Source organism: Sciurus vulgaris (assembly GCF_902686455.1).
Source record: "Sciurus vulgaris genome assembly, chromosome: 15".
NCBI classification, from domain to species: domain Eukaryota; kingdom Metazoa; phylum Chordata; class Mammalia; order Rodentia; family Sciuridae; genus Sciurus; species Sciurus vulgaris.
This window is the reverse complement of record NC_136476.1, coordinates 37,466,707-37,486,069: the sequence shown is the minus strand read 5'-3', so window position 1 is coordinate 37,486,069 and position 19,363 is coordinate 37,466,707. Positions and strand designations below refer to the sequence as shown.

The window sequence follows — 19,363 nt, the reverse complement described above, 5'->3', positions numbered from 1 at the left end:
AGGGGTGGGGAGGGGACAGAAGGGAGATGTGAAACAGAGGCTGACCGGCATTTGGCTGCTGGGGTCTGCCTTGGCCACTGTGCTCCTGCCCCTCTGGGTGGCTGTCACTCTGGCAGAGCTTAGCCACTTGCCTCCCAGGCTGCCAATAACAGGGGCAGCACCAGCCTGCAGTCCTCTGGCTGAGTGACGGGACCCATCTCTGGGCCCTCATTGCCTCATAGTTGCCTCTACTTCCTGATGTTGCCTGCGTCTTCCCTCCTCTTTGGACTACCTCACTTCCTTGCTTGCTTTTTCCCATGGGCTTTTGGTATTTTAGTGAGTGACTCTCCTCCTTGAGATGGTTCCCAGAAGGACTCAGTGCTGCCCATGTGGAAGGAGATAGAAGTGAGCCTCTGGCTGGTTGCCTTTTTCCCTAAGGCCTTACTTTCTCTGTTAAGTTTATTTTCTTGTATTCTCTGTCTAAGCTTCTTGTTCCTTCTACCTGCCAGGCATTAGCCACAACACCATAGCATTCCAGCTCAGTACTGGTGCAGACTAGTTGGTTCTTAATCATTGGTGCTATTTGACTTGGTCAGCCAGTCTTAATTACTTGCATTCCACAATGGTATTCTCTGCACACGGTGAGCAAATGGTACCAACATGGGTCAGCACTTCACCAAAGATCATGCATCCCCAGTGCATCAAAAGGAAAGGCATGTGTGCTTTCAGGGCATCTGCCTTAGTGTTGGGAATCCACAGCTCAGCGAAGGTTAGTTTGGGGAAAACTGCATTGCCACATTTATTTATGTCCTTTTTTTTTTTTTTTTTTTGTCCTTGTCAGGAAACATCTCCAATTTGGGATTTGGATTCAGAGGAAGAAAAAACAAAACAGATCCCTACCCAACTGGGACACAAATGCTGATGCTGGGTTGAGGAGACTCCAGACTTGAGAGAGGAGGGAGTGAAATGAGTGTCAAATCCCAAGGATGTGGGCTCTGCTCAGTTTCAGGGATGCCCAGGGTGGGAGAGGAGAGAGGTGATCAGCAGCCCTTGTTCCTTGAGAAGCAAAGCAGCGACGGGTGGGGAGCTGGCCGAGTGGCAAGCACTCTGCGAGCTGTTTTAGAGTTCACAGTTCTTTCTCTAGTGGCCAGGCTCCTGATTGCCATTGTTAGTCATTCATTTTGGGCACCAGCCAGTCTGCAGGTGAGCGAGAGGCCAATTTTACCCAGATCTTGTACAATAATACCTGGCCTTCTCTGGACCAGGATGGTGATGGTGGTAGACCTTGGGACACACCCTGCCATTTTTGTGGCCAGAACATGAATACACACATCTTTACACACCTATGCACCTGCCTGAAAATGCTCACAGTTCTTGGGGTACCTGATCCAGTGCCCTGTGTTCGGGCTCAGTCCTAGGGATTGCCCTCTGCACTCGATGCCCTGTGGGGAAATTGCAGAAAGATCTTTGGGATTGGAACGTACTGTTTTCACATGGAGTGATGTTGCAGCGCTGCCAGTTGGCGGGCCGGGGCCCCCAGGAACACAGGTGCTCGGGCACAGCCTTGTTGGTGCGGGCATGTACACACTCCACGCGCCGGGACTGGAAGCCATAGTTACCACAGGTTGCTGTGCACAGGGTCCACAGGCTAACCCTCCAGTGTACACTGCAGGCATCTGACCAGCAGTTCTGGGTGCTCACGGGCCTGTAGGAAGAGGGTGCCAGAGTTAAGGTCTTTCTCTACGGGGCCAAATATGAAAATAATGCTCCCAAACCTGGAATGTCAGTCAACTCCTCAAGAACTTCCATTATCACCAGACCTAGGTTCTGATCTCTGTTCTGTTACTGAATGGCCACAAATACTTCTTCCCCTGACTGGGCCTCCATCTGCTCTTCTCTACAATGTCTATGTCTATGCAAGGCTCAAGAATGAACTCTAGGCCATGTGGAGGCTGGTAGAGGCAGAACTTGAAGCCTGTTCTCAGGGGCTGGAGTCTTAGGCCATAAGCTCTCTTCTCAGGGGACATCTAGGAAGAGATACAATAGGGTTTGGGGGTTGGATAGGAATGAAAAGTTGATATCCAGGGATAAGGCACCTCATCTCAACCTAAGATCTAGAGAGAGGTCCACAAGAATGAGGAGCTGGTGGGGCCACCATGTAGACCTTGGCTCCTTGCCCACCTTGGGATTAGTGCAGTGCCCCCCACCCCTGAGGAAAAACACCCCTGCATGTTTCATCCTCTTGAGAGGAAAGCCCAACCTGGACCCTTTAGCAAGCACAAGATGGCCCATGGGTCTCTGGGTGGGTGACTGTGGCCTGGGGTGATAGAAGGGAGCAGACAGGGCATCTGACCCTTGGCACTGTGGGAGGTTGGAGAAGAAACGTCTTTCACAACTTGTTTCTGTGCTACTGACGTAGGGGCTGAGAGAGGAGGCCCGGGCTGCATCTTACCTGGGAAGGGCGCTGCACTGCTCTGATGGAAGGGTGATGCCATCCCGTGTCTGGCAGAAGACTTGTCTGTGTTGCACAGCGAGGCGAGGCCCGATGCAAGGCCCGTTGCACTGCAAAGCAGGAAAAGGAATACATGTCATGTTAGCAGGGTGTTCAATCTTCAGGTCCCGGGGGATGCAGGATCCTTTTGCAAGGTCTTGTTGGAGGCCATCAGATCATTCATCTTACCCCTCTTTGGACCAACTAAAGGACATTCACTGGCTTGTTTTCTTTATGCCACAGTGGGACAGTTAGCTTTCCTGTGGTCTGTGGGCATTTTGCTAGCAAAGGTCAGAGGACGTGTAGAGCCAGTCCGAAACGCCAACCCACTTCCAGATTAACCAGATGAAAGAGCTTGGCATTATGTGCTAGGAATACATTTAGAGCAGCCAAATAAGTCCGTGTCCCCTTCAGTGTGGAGGATAATTTGGCTTATTATTTTCTTGCTAAATTCATCCAAGTAACCATGTCCACCCTTTCTTTCCTTTCCTTGGTGTTTTCTGGAGGACTGAACAAAGACAGACTTAGGTATGTACAGTCCCTCCTTCTATTCTCTTGCCATGTGCCTGTGGAGATAGTTAAGCTTTCCCCAGAGATGGCAAAGCCCGGCCCTAACCCAGCAAATGTCTGTAAAATACAAAAGCAGCAGACCCTGAGCCAACACCCGCCCTGTTAGCACAAGGGGGATGCACATTGCTGGGGGGTAACTTTTTCTTTCTTTCTTTCTTTCTCTCGCTCTCTCTCTCTCTCTCTCTCTCTCTCTTTCTTTCTTTTCTTTCAAGTTTAGGGAGAAGTTTATTAATAGCTGACTATTTAAGACATTGTGCTATAAAGGGAGCAAGGAACCAGAAAACCAATGCGCAGACAAGATACACGAGAGGAGATGCCGTCCCATCACGTTTCATGATGTCTGGGGACACTGGAGAGGACTCCTCCAGGATATTTATGTCCCAGCATTAATTTTTTAAATTGATTTTTTATTTTGATTAGTTGTACGTGACAGTAGACTACATTTATAGATTTTGATAAATCATACATAAGTATAATACCTCATTTTCTGATCATGCATATTACAGGATCACATCAGTCACACAGTCATGTATGTACATGAGGTAATAATGTCTGTTTCACTCTACTATCCTTCCTACCTCTGTACCTCTTCCCTTCCCTTCACTTCCCTCTACCTAATATAAAGTAACTGGATTCTTCCCTAGTGCCTTTCCCCACCCCATTATTGGGAACTAGTGTCCGCATATTAGAGAAAACATTCAGTCTTTGGTTTTTTGGGTTTGGCTTATTTCGCTTAGCATGATATTCTCCAACTCCATCCATTTACTGGAAAATGTCATCATTTTCTTCTTCTTTGAAGGGCACCTAGGTTGGTTCCATAGTTCAGCTATTGTGAGTTGAGTGGCTATAAACATTGATGTGGCTGCATCACTGTAGTATGCTGATTTTAAGTCCTTTAGGTATAAACTAGGAAGCATTAATTTTTTATTGGTTCATTATACATAATAGTGGGATTGTTACATATTTGTACATGCACATAATGTAATTTGGTTCATTTCATTTCCCAGTATCTCCCCTTGCCCTTCTCTCCTCCATCCCCTTCCTCCACTGCACCAGTCCCTTTCTATTTTATGAGAGTGGAAGATGATCACTTTGGAACATAGGATCTTAACTTGGGAGTCTTTAGATCTCTAGGGATGCACAGGGATATTAACTCTTAACATTTGCTTTGAAATTTTCTAGCAAGAGGTTTCTTCTGGTTTTTACTAGATGCTCAGAGGAATCCAGGACCTCAGAGATGAAGAACCACTGAAGGAAAGGGACTCAAGGTAAAAGCATCCCTCCTGGGCTGACACCTCTGTCCAGGCCAGTGATTGCTCTTTCTGGCTCTGAAGGGTTCAGTTTGTGAAGGTTGTTCACAAAGACATGGGGGTTGGAGGAAATGTAAAGAATGTCCCTTGATACCAACGAATCAGAATTATTTTTTGTTTTGTGATAAAATACACATTACAAAATTTGTTTTAACTATGTTAGAAAATAACTTCTTACTGTGAAGGACAGCGTGCATGGAGAAATGTGAGTCAGGCAAAGAACATCTTAGTGAGGTCTTACAAAGTGAATGCAGCAGCAAGGCCAGCTGCATGGCATGGCCACACCCTCAGTTAGGGGGCTTTGCCACATCAATGTTCATAGCTGCTCAATTCACAATAGCTAGATTGTGGAACCAACCTAGATGCCCTTCAGTTGATGAATGGATAAAGAAACTGTGGCATATAAATACAATGGAATATTACTCCACCATAAAGAATGATAAAATTATGTCATTTACAGGCAAATGGATGAAGTTGGAGAATATCATGCTAAGTAAGATAAGCCAATTTCAAAAAACCAAAGGCCGAATGATCTCTCTGATAAGCGGATGATAATACATGATGGGGGGGTGGGAGGGAGGCAAGAATGGAGCAAGGATGGATTGTATAGAGGAAAGAGGAGTGGGAGGGGTAGGGGGGAAGGGAAAAATGACAGATTGAGACAAACATCATCACCCTATGTACATGCATGATTACACAAATGGTATGACTCTACTTCATGTACAACCAGAGAAATAAGTTTTACCCCATTTGTTTACAATGAATCAAAATAAATAAATTTTTAGAAAAGAAGGGGGCTTTGCTTGCTTCAGTGCTCTATTGACAATCTTTTCATTCCTTGTAGTTGTGGAGAGGGCCCCACAGTTTCATTTTGCACTGAGCCCCACAAATTATGTGGCCGTCCTAAATACGGGTGAAGAAAGAGAACACTGTTGGCAACTCGGAAGTCCCTTGAGGGCCTCTCCCTTCACTCTTTCCCCCTCTCCAAACGTACCCACTGTCAAGACTTAACGTTCAACACAATTTTATGCTTGATTTTGAAATTTACATAAAGGAACCATATTTCATGTCTACTTTTGCATCTGGCTTCTTTTTCTCATGGAGAATTAGGTATATTATTAAAGTGTGTTCATTTTTGTTGTTGTTCAACACTTTATTTTATGAGTAGACCATAATTTTCCATCTACTTTTGATTAATGCTTGATTTGTTTATAGTTTTTATACTTAATGATACAAATTTATATTGCTATAAAGATCTTTGTGTATGTCCCTTGGTACTCACATGCTTGCATTTTTGTTGGGTATAAAAATAGAAGTAGAAATAGGTGTGGATATATTTAAATTTAAGAGATTCTATTCAACAGGTTGCCAATTTCTTCTCCTGCCAGTGGTGTATAAGATTTCCACTTTAAATCCTTGATAAACTTTGGAATGGCCACGGTCATATATTTTAAATCTTAAGCATTCTTGTGAGCTGTATCTCATTTTACATACTCCTGGTTACTAATGAAGCTTAACATCTTCTAGTTGGGTTATTTCTTATTTGGACAGCTTCTTTAGTGAAGTGCCTACTCAAATTTTCCCACTTCACTATTGTGTTACCTTTGTTATTAATCTTAGAAGTTTCTTAGATGTGAACATACATTTTTCCACTATTAGACCCAATCACATTTTGATTTTTAAACAGATTGCTTTCTGTTATCTTTAATAAATCTGTCCATCTCAATGCCATTTAAATGTACAATGCAGTGGCATTAAGTACACTCACATTGTGGTACAGCTATTGCTACTACCCATCTCCAGAACTTTTTCATCATCCTAAATTGAAACTCCAATTCCCACTTCTTCCAATTACTACACTGTATGAATTTGACTATTCTGAGTAGCTCATAAGTAGAATTATATATTTGTCCTTTTGTGTTTGGCTTATTTCACTTAGTCCAGTGTTTCTAATACATGTTGCAGCATGTATTAGAATTTCTTTTCTCTTTTAAGGCTGAATAATATTTCATCATGTATATAGTCATCTATTGTTGAGTGATGGGGATACAATCTAAGAAAGTTGTTGGGGGATTTCCCTGTCGTGCAAACTTCATAGAGTGTACTAACACTAAGATGGCTATGACATTACTAAGTCTGCTTAAGACAACTCTAGGTCGTAGGTCACAGGACGCACCACTAAGAAGCACCTCTGATAGCACGCACCTCTAGCACGCACCTTTAGGATGCAGGATGCAGGATGCGCCTCTAAGAAGAAGCAGCAGAACTCTAAGAAGTAGCACCTCTAAAATTAAGCAGTCTTTCTTCCTCTAAGCAAAGTCTTTCTTCCTCTTAAGCAAAGCCTCTCTTCCTCTAAAACTAAAAGTAAGCAAAGCCTCTCTTCCTCTATAAACTAGAAAACAAACAAGCAAGGAAGTAGCCCAGATAAAGATAATAGAAGTAGTTCAGTTCCAGTCCACCTCCGATAAATTACCGCGGGATTGTTGCTGCGGGCAGCAACAAAAACTTAATCCCCAAATTCATATGTTGATGACATTTGGAGGTAAGATCTTTGGGACATAATTAGGATTAGATGAGGTCATTGGGTTATTGGTTAAATTTTTTTTAAATGATCTTCCTTTTAGTTGTTCTATTACTGAAAGCAGGTAGCAAAGTTTCTTGACTATTTAGAACTATTTATATATTCTTTTAGTCCATTCAAAGTTTGATTCATATATTTTAGAGTTCTGATATTTAGTGCACATGTTTATAATTGTTAGATATTCTTGGTGCATTGACCCTATTTTCAATACATAGTCTACTTTGTCAGATATTAGTATAGACACCCCCAACTCTCTTTTGGTTAGAATTTACATGGACTTTTTCATTCTTTCATTTCTACTTTTCCCCCTTAGATCTAAATAGAGTGAGTCTCTTGTGGACAAAAGAGTTGGATCATGCTCTTAATATACTAAACCTTAGTTCTTAAGTTTTGTACCTCCTTCTTCGCCCAGTTTGATTAGGGTTGCCCAGGTTTCTGTTTTGTGTCCTTTCTTCAGATCATCCTTCCTTCCTCCAAGGTGATACCACCCATGACACCTAGTTATTGCTTGATGCTGATGACATTCAAATACACTGTGGTCAGCACATCTCTAAGTTCCATATTCAAACATCCAACTGCCTAATGAATATCTCTACTGGGCTATTTTGTAAACATATTACATATGTGCAAAACAATTTATCACACCCATTTTCATTTTCCTATATTCCTAATTGTTCCACCAGAAATCTGAGATTTATCCTAGCTTCCTCCCTCTCTCTGATCTCCAATGGCTCACTGAATCCATATGAATCACACTGTCATAGTATCTCTTGTCCATTTCCACTGACCAAAGCATACATTCTGATCACCATAATTTCTTACCTACATTAGGTTTCTCTTTCTCCAATCTTATTACTTTCCAATTCAGTCACTACACTGCTGATGAGGTAATCTCTTAAGAGTAGAATCTGAGCTTGTAACTTCTGTTTAAAATCTTTCTAGTGGGGGAGAAGGACAAGATGGCTGAAGAGATGTGCCTAGCACTTGCCTCTTTCTCCATAAAGATGGACAAAAGTAACAGGTGTACAGGTACATTTTTAAGTGAGCGACCATGGAGAACACTGGAAATCAGCAAGAGAGAAACTAGACTTGTAAGATTCAGAGACCTGGGACAACAGCATAATAAAGAAACAAATTACTCTGGCATCTGTCACACCCCAACTCCTGGAAGGAGAGGGTGCCTCCTCTTTGCAGGGGTAAGGTGCAAGATAGAGTCATAGCAAACTAAATCAGTGCAGAAGCTGGTCAATTCTGGCTATCAGAAAGTTTCATAATCCTTATGGGCTTGTAGCCCACTTAGGTGAGTAACCTGCAGGGTACCCTTGATTTGGAAAAGAATCTACCAGCCAACCCTCAGGGTGCTACAGCTAATCATCTTGAAAAGTTTGGGCTGCTGTAGAAGTCAGCAACCCCTGCATCTTTCCATCTCTGGGGCTCCACATACATTCTATTTCACTGGCTGGAGGGGAAGGTCCCTCACAACCAACTTGCCCCAGCAGAGTGATTCTGATCCAAGGGTACCCTGGGATGGGTGTTGCAACAGACAGGAATGCAGGGCATTGTAAAAATACAGGAGATCTGAGCCCAAGGTCATGACCAGCTGCATGTGCTAAGTGCTGCCAGTGCTAAGGACTGAATGCAGGTGTCCATGAGGTTCCCACTGCACTGAGCTCAGATGCCAGTTAGTGAGGGGTTGGGGAGAGAACACTCCCCACTGTAGTCACCGCTGTTGCCTACCCCCGCAGGGGCTTGCTGAGGGAGTTTGGAGCAAATCCATGACTCCAGCCATGTCTTCTCCACCCAGGCATATATGTATGTTGTAGGTGGAGTATAACTTTGTGCAGCTCCAACTGAGGTCCTGTGCCCTGGTGGACATTACCACAGCACCTACATGGTTCCTGCTGCTGGCTGCCCCCATACTGTCTGATCACATACTGCTAACAGGGCTGGGTGTGAGCACCACACCAAGGGTGTTCAAGTTACTGCTATTGCCTCTCCCTGTGCAGCCTGCACCACTGACTGACTGGAGGACAAGTGCTTCAGGCCTTTCACCACTGCTGGTGCTGCCAGTGCCTTGTTAGTAGCAAAACGAGCATTAACAGTGTCTGAGAAAGTCCCCATCACCAGATAAGGCCACCATTGTCATTATAGGAGAAGCCACCTAGGAAGCTCCCTGCCTGAATTGCCAGTGTCCCCACTCTTAGGTGGTCTGCAGAGACAGTAAGTCTCTGACTCTGACATAGTATGTGCTGTGCCCAACCTCAGTTGAAAGACACCATAGGGAGATCACAGTGCTCAGCTAGAGTCAAAGCCAACATTGCATAACAAACCAACACCCCAGACACATTTTTAGGAGAAAGCTGCTTATTAATAAGGTCACCCCAAGAAGGCATTGGAGATGTCTGATCCACTAAATCTAAATGTAGAAGCACAGGGAAAATGAAAACAAAAAACAAACCAATAAGGTAATAGGGTACCTCTAAAAGAACAAAAATTTCTAGCAACAGGTTCTGAAGAAATTGGATGAAACGCCTAATCATTTAAAAAAAAAATAACTATCATAAGGCTCAATGAGGTCCAAGAGAATAAAGTTATATGAAATTAGAAAGAAAATGCAGGGTATGAATGGCAACTTCAGCAGCGATAAAAAGAAATCTTGGAAATGAAGAGCTCTATAAACCAAATAAAAACTTCAGCTGGTGCCTCAGCCATAGACTAGATCAAGTGGAAGAAAACGGACATCTGAACTTGAAGACAATTTTTAAGATCTTTGGGACACCACTAAACAAATACCTGAAGGCAAGGAGAAACAGGTTAAGAACATAGCCTATTCTATGAAATACTAGCAGAAAACTTCCCTAATCTTGGGAAAGGTTCAGCCATCCACACACGAGATTTTTAGACTCCAATAGATATGACAAAAAGATCTTCACCATGGTGTTATCAAACTATCAAAAATACAAGACAGGGCTGGGGATATAGCTCATTTGGTAGAGTGCTTGCTTAGCATGCACAAAGCCCTAGGTTCAATTCCCAGCACCACACACCCAAAGTACAAGACAAAAAAATTTAAAAAATCTATAGGAGAAAAGCACTGAGTCATTTCACACTAACATTTCTTAGCTGAAATCCTAGGAGAGAACAGAGTAAAGTCCTAGAAAGAAAATAATGGCCAACCAAGATTACAGTACCCAGCAAGTTATCCTTCAGAAATTAAGAAGAAATAAAGGCCTTCCAAGGTAAGCAAAAACTGAGGGAAGTCGTGACCACCAGACCAGCCTTAACAAAAGATGCTTAAGGGAGTCCTACATTCAGAAGTGAAAGATAACTACCATCATGAAAGCATGTGAAAATATAAATCCTACCAGAAGAGTAGGTACACAGACAGTAAACCATCAAATTACAAAGATGAATGAAAGGAAGAACAAACAATATTCAAGAATAAGAAAATAGGGGCTGGGGAGATAGCTCAGTCGGTAGAGTGCTTGCCTTGCAAGCAGAAGGCCCTGGGTTCGATCCCCAGCACCCAAAAAAAAAAAAAAAAAAAAAAAAAAAAAAAGAATAAGAAAATCAACAGAAGAACAAGTTCCTATCTATTGCTAATCAGCTTGAATGCAAATGAACTAACTTCTCAAATTGAAATATACAGGCTGGACGAATGGATAAGAAAAAACAAGACCCAACCATAAGCTGCCTAAAAAACCTTATTTTTACCAGTAAAGACACAAATGAAAAGCAAAAGGATGGAAAATGATGTTCCAAGTAAATGGGAACTGAGAAAAATACCTGACAAAATAAGCTTCAGGACAAATTATGAGAGTCACTGTATAATGACCAAGGGATCAATTTACCAAGAAGACCTAATGTTGAAGCACCCAGTTTTATAGGACAAACACTATTAGACCTAAACGGAGAGACGTCCTCCAACATGACGACACTTTACTTTCATCAATGGAAAGATCATCAGAACAAAATGTCAGCGAAGAAACCTCTGAGTTCAACTATACTGTAGCTCATTTGGACTTGACAGACATTTACAGAATATTCTGTCTAACAGCTGCAGAATATACACTCTTTTCATCAACACATGGAATAGACTAAACATGAGTTCACAAAATGTCTTATACTAAAAAAATTGAAATCATGTAATTTTTTTCTAATTATAATGGAATAAAACTAGAAGCCGACAACAAAAGAAACTTTAGAAACTAAGAATGCATGGAGACCAAACGGCACACTTTTTAATGATCAGTGGATCACTGTGGAAGCTAGAGGAAAATTTAAAAATGTCTCAAACAGAAATGGAAACACAACATATCAAACTTTGTGAGATGCAAAAGGGGAAATACTGGGGAATGATATTGGCCAAATTATATATTGTATACTTGTACAAATATGTAACAACAGATCCTACCATTATGTTCAATTATAATGCACCAATAAATATGTAAAAATAAAAATGTGGGATGTAGCAAAAGCAATACTAAGAGGGATGTTTATAGCCATGAGTTTCTACATAAAAAATAGAACTATTTCAAATAAACAACCTAACAATGCATCTCAAGGATGCAGAAAAGCAAGAACAAACCAAACCCACAATTTAATAACAAAGATCAGAAAAGAAATACAGTTGGTTCTTTGAAAAGAGAAACAAAATTGACAATTCTTTAGCTATACTAACCAAGAAAAAAGACCCAAATAAATAAAATTAGGATGAAAAGGGAGAATTACATCCAATACCACAAATATAAAAGATTATTAGGAATTATTATGAAAAGTGGTACATTAACAAATTGGAGAAGCTAGAGAAAATGGAGAAATTTCTGGACACATCTGACCTACCAAAATTGAACCATGAGGGCATGAAAAACTTGAAGAGTCTAATACTGGCTAATGAGACCGAATAATAAAAGGTATCTCCAAAAAGAAAAAAAAATCTTGGGACTTGATGGCTTTGTTACTGAACTTTACCAAACTTTTACAGAACTAATGACAAGTCTTCTCAACCTACTCCAAAATATTGAAAGAGAAGAGACCATTCCAACACATTTTATGAGGCAACCAAAGCCAGACTAGGTACAACAACAAAAATAAAACTATAGATGAATATCCCTGATGTACACAGATACAAAAATTCTCAACAAAAGATAGTAAATGAAATTCAACAGCACATCTAAAAGATCATGCACCATGTTCAAGTTGGCTTTATCTCAAAAGATGCAAGGGTAGTTTAACAATACAGCAGAATGAGAATAAAACGATTACCTCAATAGATGCAGGAAAACATATTTGATCAAATTCAACATTTCATGAGAAAAGCCCTGTAACTGTGCTAGTCAGCTTTCTGTTGCTGCAACAAAATACCAGAGACAATTTAAAAACAGGAACGATTTATTTTGACACTTTACTTTGGACTGCGGCAAAGCGGGACATCATGGCAAGGAGTGCATGGTGAAACAAAGCTGTTCATCCTGTGGTGGCTGGGAAGCAGAGAGAGAGAGAGACTCAAGGTCTAATATCCCTTTCAAGGTCATACCACATTGACTCATTTTCTGCTACTAGACCCTACTTTACAAAGGTTCCACCACCTTCTAATACTGCCACAGGCTGGTGACTGAGTCTTTAACATATGGGCTATGGGAGATATTCCAGATCTAAACTATAGTACAACATCATGTCAAATGGGGAAAAACTGAAAGCATTTTCTTAAAAGCAGGAATATGACAAAGGGGTTCACTTTTATACTTATAGTATTAGAAGTTTCAGCCAGGGGGAGCCAAATAATTCCTGTTTTCAAATTCTAAGGCTCTATGCATAGTAAAACCTAAAGAATCCCATAGAAAACTCTTAGAACTGATAAAATAATTCACTAAAGTAACAGCATACAGAATCAACATACGAAAATAAAAAAGTTTTCTATACACCAATTACAAATTTGGTGAGAAAGAAATCATCAAAGCAATTTCATTCCCTATAGTTACAAAAAACAAAATGTCTAGGAATAGACTTAACCAAGGAAAGAAAGACCTCTGCAATGAAAATTATAAAGTACTAATGAAAGAAATTGAAGACCTACAGAGGCTGAGAAACACTTCCATGTTCATGAATTGGAAGAATATTGTTAAAATTTTCATACCACTCAAAGTAATCTACAGATTCAATGCAGTCTCCATCAAAAGATGAATGACATTCTTTACAGAACTAGAAAAAACAGTCCTAAAGTTCATATGGAAGCACAGAAGATCCCAAATAGCCAAAGCACTCTTGAACAAAAAGAACAGAGCTAGGGGCATGAGAACACCTGATTTCAAGACATGTTTCAGAGCCAGAGTAACAAAAATAGCATGATAGTGGCATAAAAATTGACACACAGAACAGTGGAATAAGTTAGAATTCCTAGCAATAAACCCATGCAACCACAGCCAGCATATGTGGACAAAGGTGCCAGAAACCTCTTCAACAAATGGTCCTGGAAAAACTGGATATCCACATGCAGAAGACTGGGATAGTACCCTTATCTATAACCCTGAACAAAAATAAAATAGGTCAAACCCAAACTTAAGAATGGAACTCTGAAACTATGTAAGAAAACAGGGGAAACACTTCAAGACATTGGTGCAGAAAATGGTTTTGTGGATAAAACCCCAAAAGTACAGGGAACAAAAGCAAAAGTTGACAAATGGGTTTATATCAAACCCCAAAGTCTCCACATAGCAAAGTAAACAAGAAACAGATTGAAGAGCCAACCCCCAGAAAGGGAGACTATATTTGCCGACTCTTTATGCAACAGAGGGTTAATATCCAGAATACATGAAGAACTCAGAAAACCATAAAACATTAATTACAAAATGGGCAAATGATCTAAACAGATTCTCAAAGGAAGAAACACAAGTGACCCATGAAGATATGGAAAAAATGTTATCATCAGCCATCAGGAAAAATGCAAATCAAAAGTACAATGAGAGGGCTGGGGCTATTGCTCAGTTGGTAGAGTGTGTTCCTTGCAAGCACAAGGCCCAGGGTTCAATCCCCAGCACCAAAAACAAAACAAAACAAAACAAAACATAACAAAACAAACCAAAAAAAAGGACAATGAGATAAAATTTCACACCAGTTTTTTTTTTTTTTCTTTTTTTTGTGGAGGATTGAACATAGGACCCTGACCATGCTGTGCTAAGAACATGCTGTACCACTGAGATACAGTCAAAGCCTAAGGACAGCTATTGAAGAAAGAAAGAAAAAAAGAAAAAGAAACAAATGCTGATGAGGACCTGGAGAAAAGGGAATTCTCACACACTATTAGTGGAAATGTAAAGCCATTATGGAGAACAGCAAAGAGGTTCCTCAAAAACAAAAACTGGAACTACCATGTGGTCCAGCTATCCCACGCCTGGGTACATATCCAAAGGAAATGGAATTGGCATACAAAAGAGATACCCGAGTGCCCATGTATATTGCGGCACTATTCGCAATAGTTAAGACATGAAATGGGCCTTGGGTGCCCACCAACAGATGAAGGGATAAAGAAAAGGTGGTATTATATACACAGTGGAGTAGTATTAAGCCAGAAAGAAATTCTGTCACTTGTAGCAAAACGGATGGATGGAACAGGAGGACATGATGTTAACTGAATTAAGCCAGATACAGAACAAGTATCTCATGTTTTCATATGTGGAAATTCAAAAAAATGTCAATTTGAAAATAGAATAGAGATTACTAGGGGTTGGGGAGGGTGGGTTGGTAGGGAAAGGGTTTACTGGATTTGATCAGTGCCTCATGTATGCATGTATGGAAATATTACACTGAATCCTGTTAATGTGCACAATTGATATATGTTAAAATGGCAAATAAAATAACAATAAAAAATCTAGTGGCAGTCATAATAAAATCCAAGCTCTTATTATAGTCCACAAGGTCTTTCATAATTTGGTGCTATGTTTCCACTATATTTCTATTTCTGTCCTTTCACCCACTTTTCCTGTAAAGATTCTGGAGCTGTTTTTGCCTTTATTCCCTCACAAGTGCTTATATGGAATACATTCCCATCTGAGACAGGTGGGTGTATGTTGGATTAAAAGAAGCTGAATTATTACACCAAGTCAGGTTATTGGAGCTAACAAGGTGTTTCTATTTCATGTGGACTAAAATCAGCATGGTTTTCACAGACTTCAAGGAGGTAAGCAAATGATTTATATGACACTATTCCAAAGGATTTTCTTGTCAGAAAGATCATTTTCATTGTGGAGGTTTGGAAGTGGGGAATCTACAGTTTGAAGCACATTTTAACAATATCATTTACAGAAAAACATCAACAAGACTGACATCAAACAACTCATTGTAATTCATAATGTTGTAAACTTTCTACATTCTTAAGTCTGGTGGACCAGTAGCCTTGGCATAACCTGGGAGCTGTTAGAAATTCTGCATCCCATAGAAGGAACCTATCTGAACATCCTAAAGGATATATATGAAAAGTCCAAAGCCAACCTCATGGTAAATGGGGAAATATGGAAAGCATTTCCTTTAAAATTTTGGACAAGAAAAGGTTGTCCATTCTCTCTATTCCTATTTAATATATGCTAGACATTCTAGGTAAGAGAAGAAAATAAAAGGATAAAAAAAAGGAAAGGAAGAAACCAAATTATTATTGTTTGCAGATTATCTGATCTTCTATCTAGAAAAATGCCATCTAAAGATTGTTAGGGCTAATAAATTCAGAAGGAAGTTACAAAATCAACACACAAAAATCAATAACGTTTCTATATACTAAAAATAAATCTGCTGAGAAATCAGGAAAACAATTTCATTCACAATAGCCTCAAACAAACAAAAAAACCCCAAACCACCCAGGAATAAATTTAAGGAGGTGAAAGACCTCTACCATGAAAAACTACAGAGCACTGAAGAAAAAATTAAAGAAGTCATACGAAGATGGAAAGACTCCCATGTTCACAGATAGGCAGAATTAATATTGTTAAAATGACTATACTACCAAAAGCAATAAGATTCAATGCAATCCCCATCAAAACACCAATGACATTCTTCATAGAACTAGAAAAAACAGTCCTAAAATTTATTTGGAAGAACAAAAGACCCAGAATAGCCAAAGCAATTCTAAGCCAAAAAAAGCAACCTGACTTTATACTATGAGCTATAATAACAAAATCTGCATAGTACAGGCACAAAAAGACACATAGATCAATGGTACAGAATAGAAGACAAAGAAAACCCACACATCTGTCATCTGATCCTTGACAAAGGTGTCAAAAAAATACTTCAGAGAAAAAGACAGCCTTTTTAACAAATGGTGCAGGCGAAACTGGTTATTCATATGTAGAAGGATGAAGCTAGAACCTTATCTCTCCCCCTGCACATAAATCAACTCAAAATAGATCAAAGAGCTAGGAATTATGCCAGAAACCAAGCAACTCCTAGAAGAAAATATAGGGTCAGCACTTCAGCTTTTAGGCACAGGCAACAACTTTCTCATTCAGACTCCTAAAGCTCAGGAAATAATGCCAAGAGTTAATAGATGGGATGGTATTAAATTAAAAAAGCTTCTGCATAGCAAAGGACACAATTAGGAATGTGAAGGTAGAATCTAGAGAATGGGAGAAAATCTTTGCTAACTACTCTTTTGATAGAGGATTAACATTCAGAATATATAAAGAACTCAAAAAACTTTACACCAAAAAATCAAATAGCCCAACTGAGAAATGCTAAGTAAACCAATCCCAAAAAACCAAAGGTCGAATGTTTTTCCTGATAAGTGGATGATGATATATAATGGGGGTGGGGGTGGGAGGTGAGAGAAGAATGGAGGAACTTTAGATTACATAGAGGGAAATTAGAGGGAATGGGGTATGAAAAATGGTGGAATGAGACAGACATCATTACCCTAGGTACGTGTATGATTACACAAATGAATCTACATGGTGTACAACCATAGAAAAGAAATGATGTACCCCATTTGTGTACAATGAATCAAAATGCAGTCTGTAAAAAATAAAAATTAAAACAAAAAAAGAAATGGCAGACATACCTCTCAAAAGAAAAAATACAACTGGTCAATAAGTATGTGACAAAATGTTCAAAATCATTAACAATGAGGAAATGCAAATCAAAACAGATTTTTATCTCACACCAGTCACAATGGCAATCATCAAGAGTACAAATAATAAATGCCAGAGAGGATTCAGGAAAAAAAGAAACACTTTTATGCTGTTGGTGGAACTGTGTATTAGTACAACCACTATGGCAATCAGTACAGAGGCTCCTCAAAAGACTAGACATGGAAATATCAGAGAGTCTACATGAAAGGGAGCTACACACTATTTTCCTCACTTCCCCCGAGTCACAGAGCTCTTGCCTTACTGGATAAGTATGGACAACTTGGGATGTGTCCCTTCCACCTGAGACCTTTCACTTTAGAGAATGGGGCAGATTGAACAAGTTATCCTGGCATGGTGATCAGTAACCTAGCAGATTTCTCAGCAGTGATACCAGCCTTGAAACTAAGGCAAGCAACAGATAAAAGTGCAGGGAATAGAAGAAAGCCTGGGGACCAGTCACTCTTTTTTGGAAAGGAGATTGCACTAAACCATTCTTCTTGCATCAGAGGAGCCTTTCTTTCCAAGGAGGGGGTGGAAGATTAGTAGGAACAAAATTCCAAGGATTCCAGTAGTTGGAGTCAGTATGATGAGCACAGAAGGCAGCTGAAAGAATGTTCTGGGTCCTCTTATTCGCTGGGAAGGGAAAAGAGGGCTGTATTTCAAAGCCACGCTTCCCAGTTCAGCTTTAAGATTTGTGTTGTTTCTTGATTACTTGCAGAAATTAGGTTTTGAGGGATTTGTTATTTTATTGAGGAGGGGGATAAAAGAATTTATTTAATGCTTGTATCTTCCAAGGCTCTTGGAGCAGTAAGACCACAAATCCAAGAGCTGTGTGGCAATGGGCAGACCCCTTGTGGTCCTCCCTGTTGTAATGGGACTGAATGGGAAGTCTATCTAAGCAGTGAATAACTTGAGAATGGATCAGAAGCATATAACATGGCCTCTGATTCCTGTCCTCTCTCCCTCTTCCTACTTCTGTGATGAAAAGTGACTTAATCCCACCCTCTAGTTATTAAGGATGCTTTTGAGGAGCTCACTCAGCCAACCTGTCCTGCCTTCTGTCATCTCTAATATCTGGCCCCAGCAATCGACTTCTCCTGACTCCACCTCTGACTTCAGCAGTGGAGGATTAATGCAAATAAAGAGAAAGACCCAGAGAAGGAAGGTTGTGGCCTGAGCCCGGTGGAGTGCTCCTTGCTGGTTAGGATAGTGCTCCTTGAGTTTTCCTGGCCCCAGGAATGATCTTCCATTGTGTTTCCCTGATCCTGCTCATTCTGTAGCATTAATGAAGTGCACTATTAAACAATAGTATTTTTAGAAACAAAGAAACAAACAAGAAAAGACTAGACATGGAACCACCAAATGACCCAGCTAGACCACTCCTTAGTATTTGTCCTAAAGAATTAAAGTTGGCATACTACAGTGATACATGCATACCTATGTTTATAGCAGCACAATTCACAATAGCCAAACTACGAAATCAGTCTAGGTGTCCATCAACAGATGAATGGATAAAGAAAATGTGGCATATATACACAATGCAGTTTTTTCAGTCATAAAGAAAATGGAATTATGTCATTTTCAGGAAAATGGAGTGATATTGGTCAAATGATAGTTACTTTGTGTACATGAATGAATATGTAACAAAAAGTCCCATCATTATATACAACTATACAGAACACTAAAGAAAGAAATTGAAAAAACCTTAGAAGATGGAAAGATCTCCCATGTTCTAGGATAGGCAGAATTAATATTGTCAAAATGGTCATTCTACCAAAGGCACTATATAGAGTCAATGCAATTCCAATTAAAATCTCAATGACATTCCTCATAGAAATAGAGAAAGCAATCATGAACTTCATCTGGAAGAATAAGAGACCTCGAATAGCCAAAGCAATCCTGAACAGAAAGAGTAAAGCAGGAGGTATCACAATACCAGACCTTAAACTACACTACAGAGCAATAGTAACAAAATAGCATGGTATTGGCATCAAAATAGACAGGCAGACCAATGTTACAGAATAGAAGACACAGAGACAAACCCACAAAAATATAGTTACTTCATACTAGACAAAGGAGCCAAAAAACATAATGGAGAAAAGATAGCTTGTTCAACAAATGGTGGTGGGAAAACTGGAAATCCAAATGTAGTAAAATGAAATTAAATCCCTATCTCTCACCCTGCACAAAACTCGACTCAAAATGAATCAAGGACTTAGGAATTAGACCAGAGACCCTGCACCGAATAGAAGAAAAAGTAAGCCCAAATCTTCAAATCTTCATCATATTGACTTAGGATCAGGTTTCCTTAACAAGACTC

The 19,363-nt window shown here is 40.0% G+C and overlaps 1 protein-coding gene across 3 annotated transcripts in view; it reads right to left on the bottom strand.

Moving 5' to 3' along the window:
- The window catches only part of ADAMTSL1 (ADAMTS like 1), a 381,058-nt gene that overhangs the window by 2,515 nt on the left and 359,180 nt on the right, over positions 1-19,363 (bottom strand). For 2 of the 3 annotated variants that reach the window (XM_079113153.1, XM_079113154.1), the window contains 2 exons: positions 2,432-2,541; positions 1,464-1,684 (listed from right to left, as the gene is read on the bottom strand). In XM_079113153.1, coding sequence (XP_078969279.1) covers positions 1,464-1,684; positions 2,432-2,541 — 331 coding nt within the window. Of the gene's footprint in view, positions 1,685-2,431; positions 2,542-19,363 lie in introns of all 3 variants that reach the window. The other variant, XM_079113152.1, reaches the window with a different exon arrangement.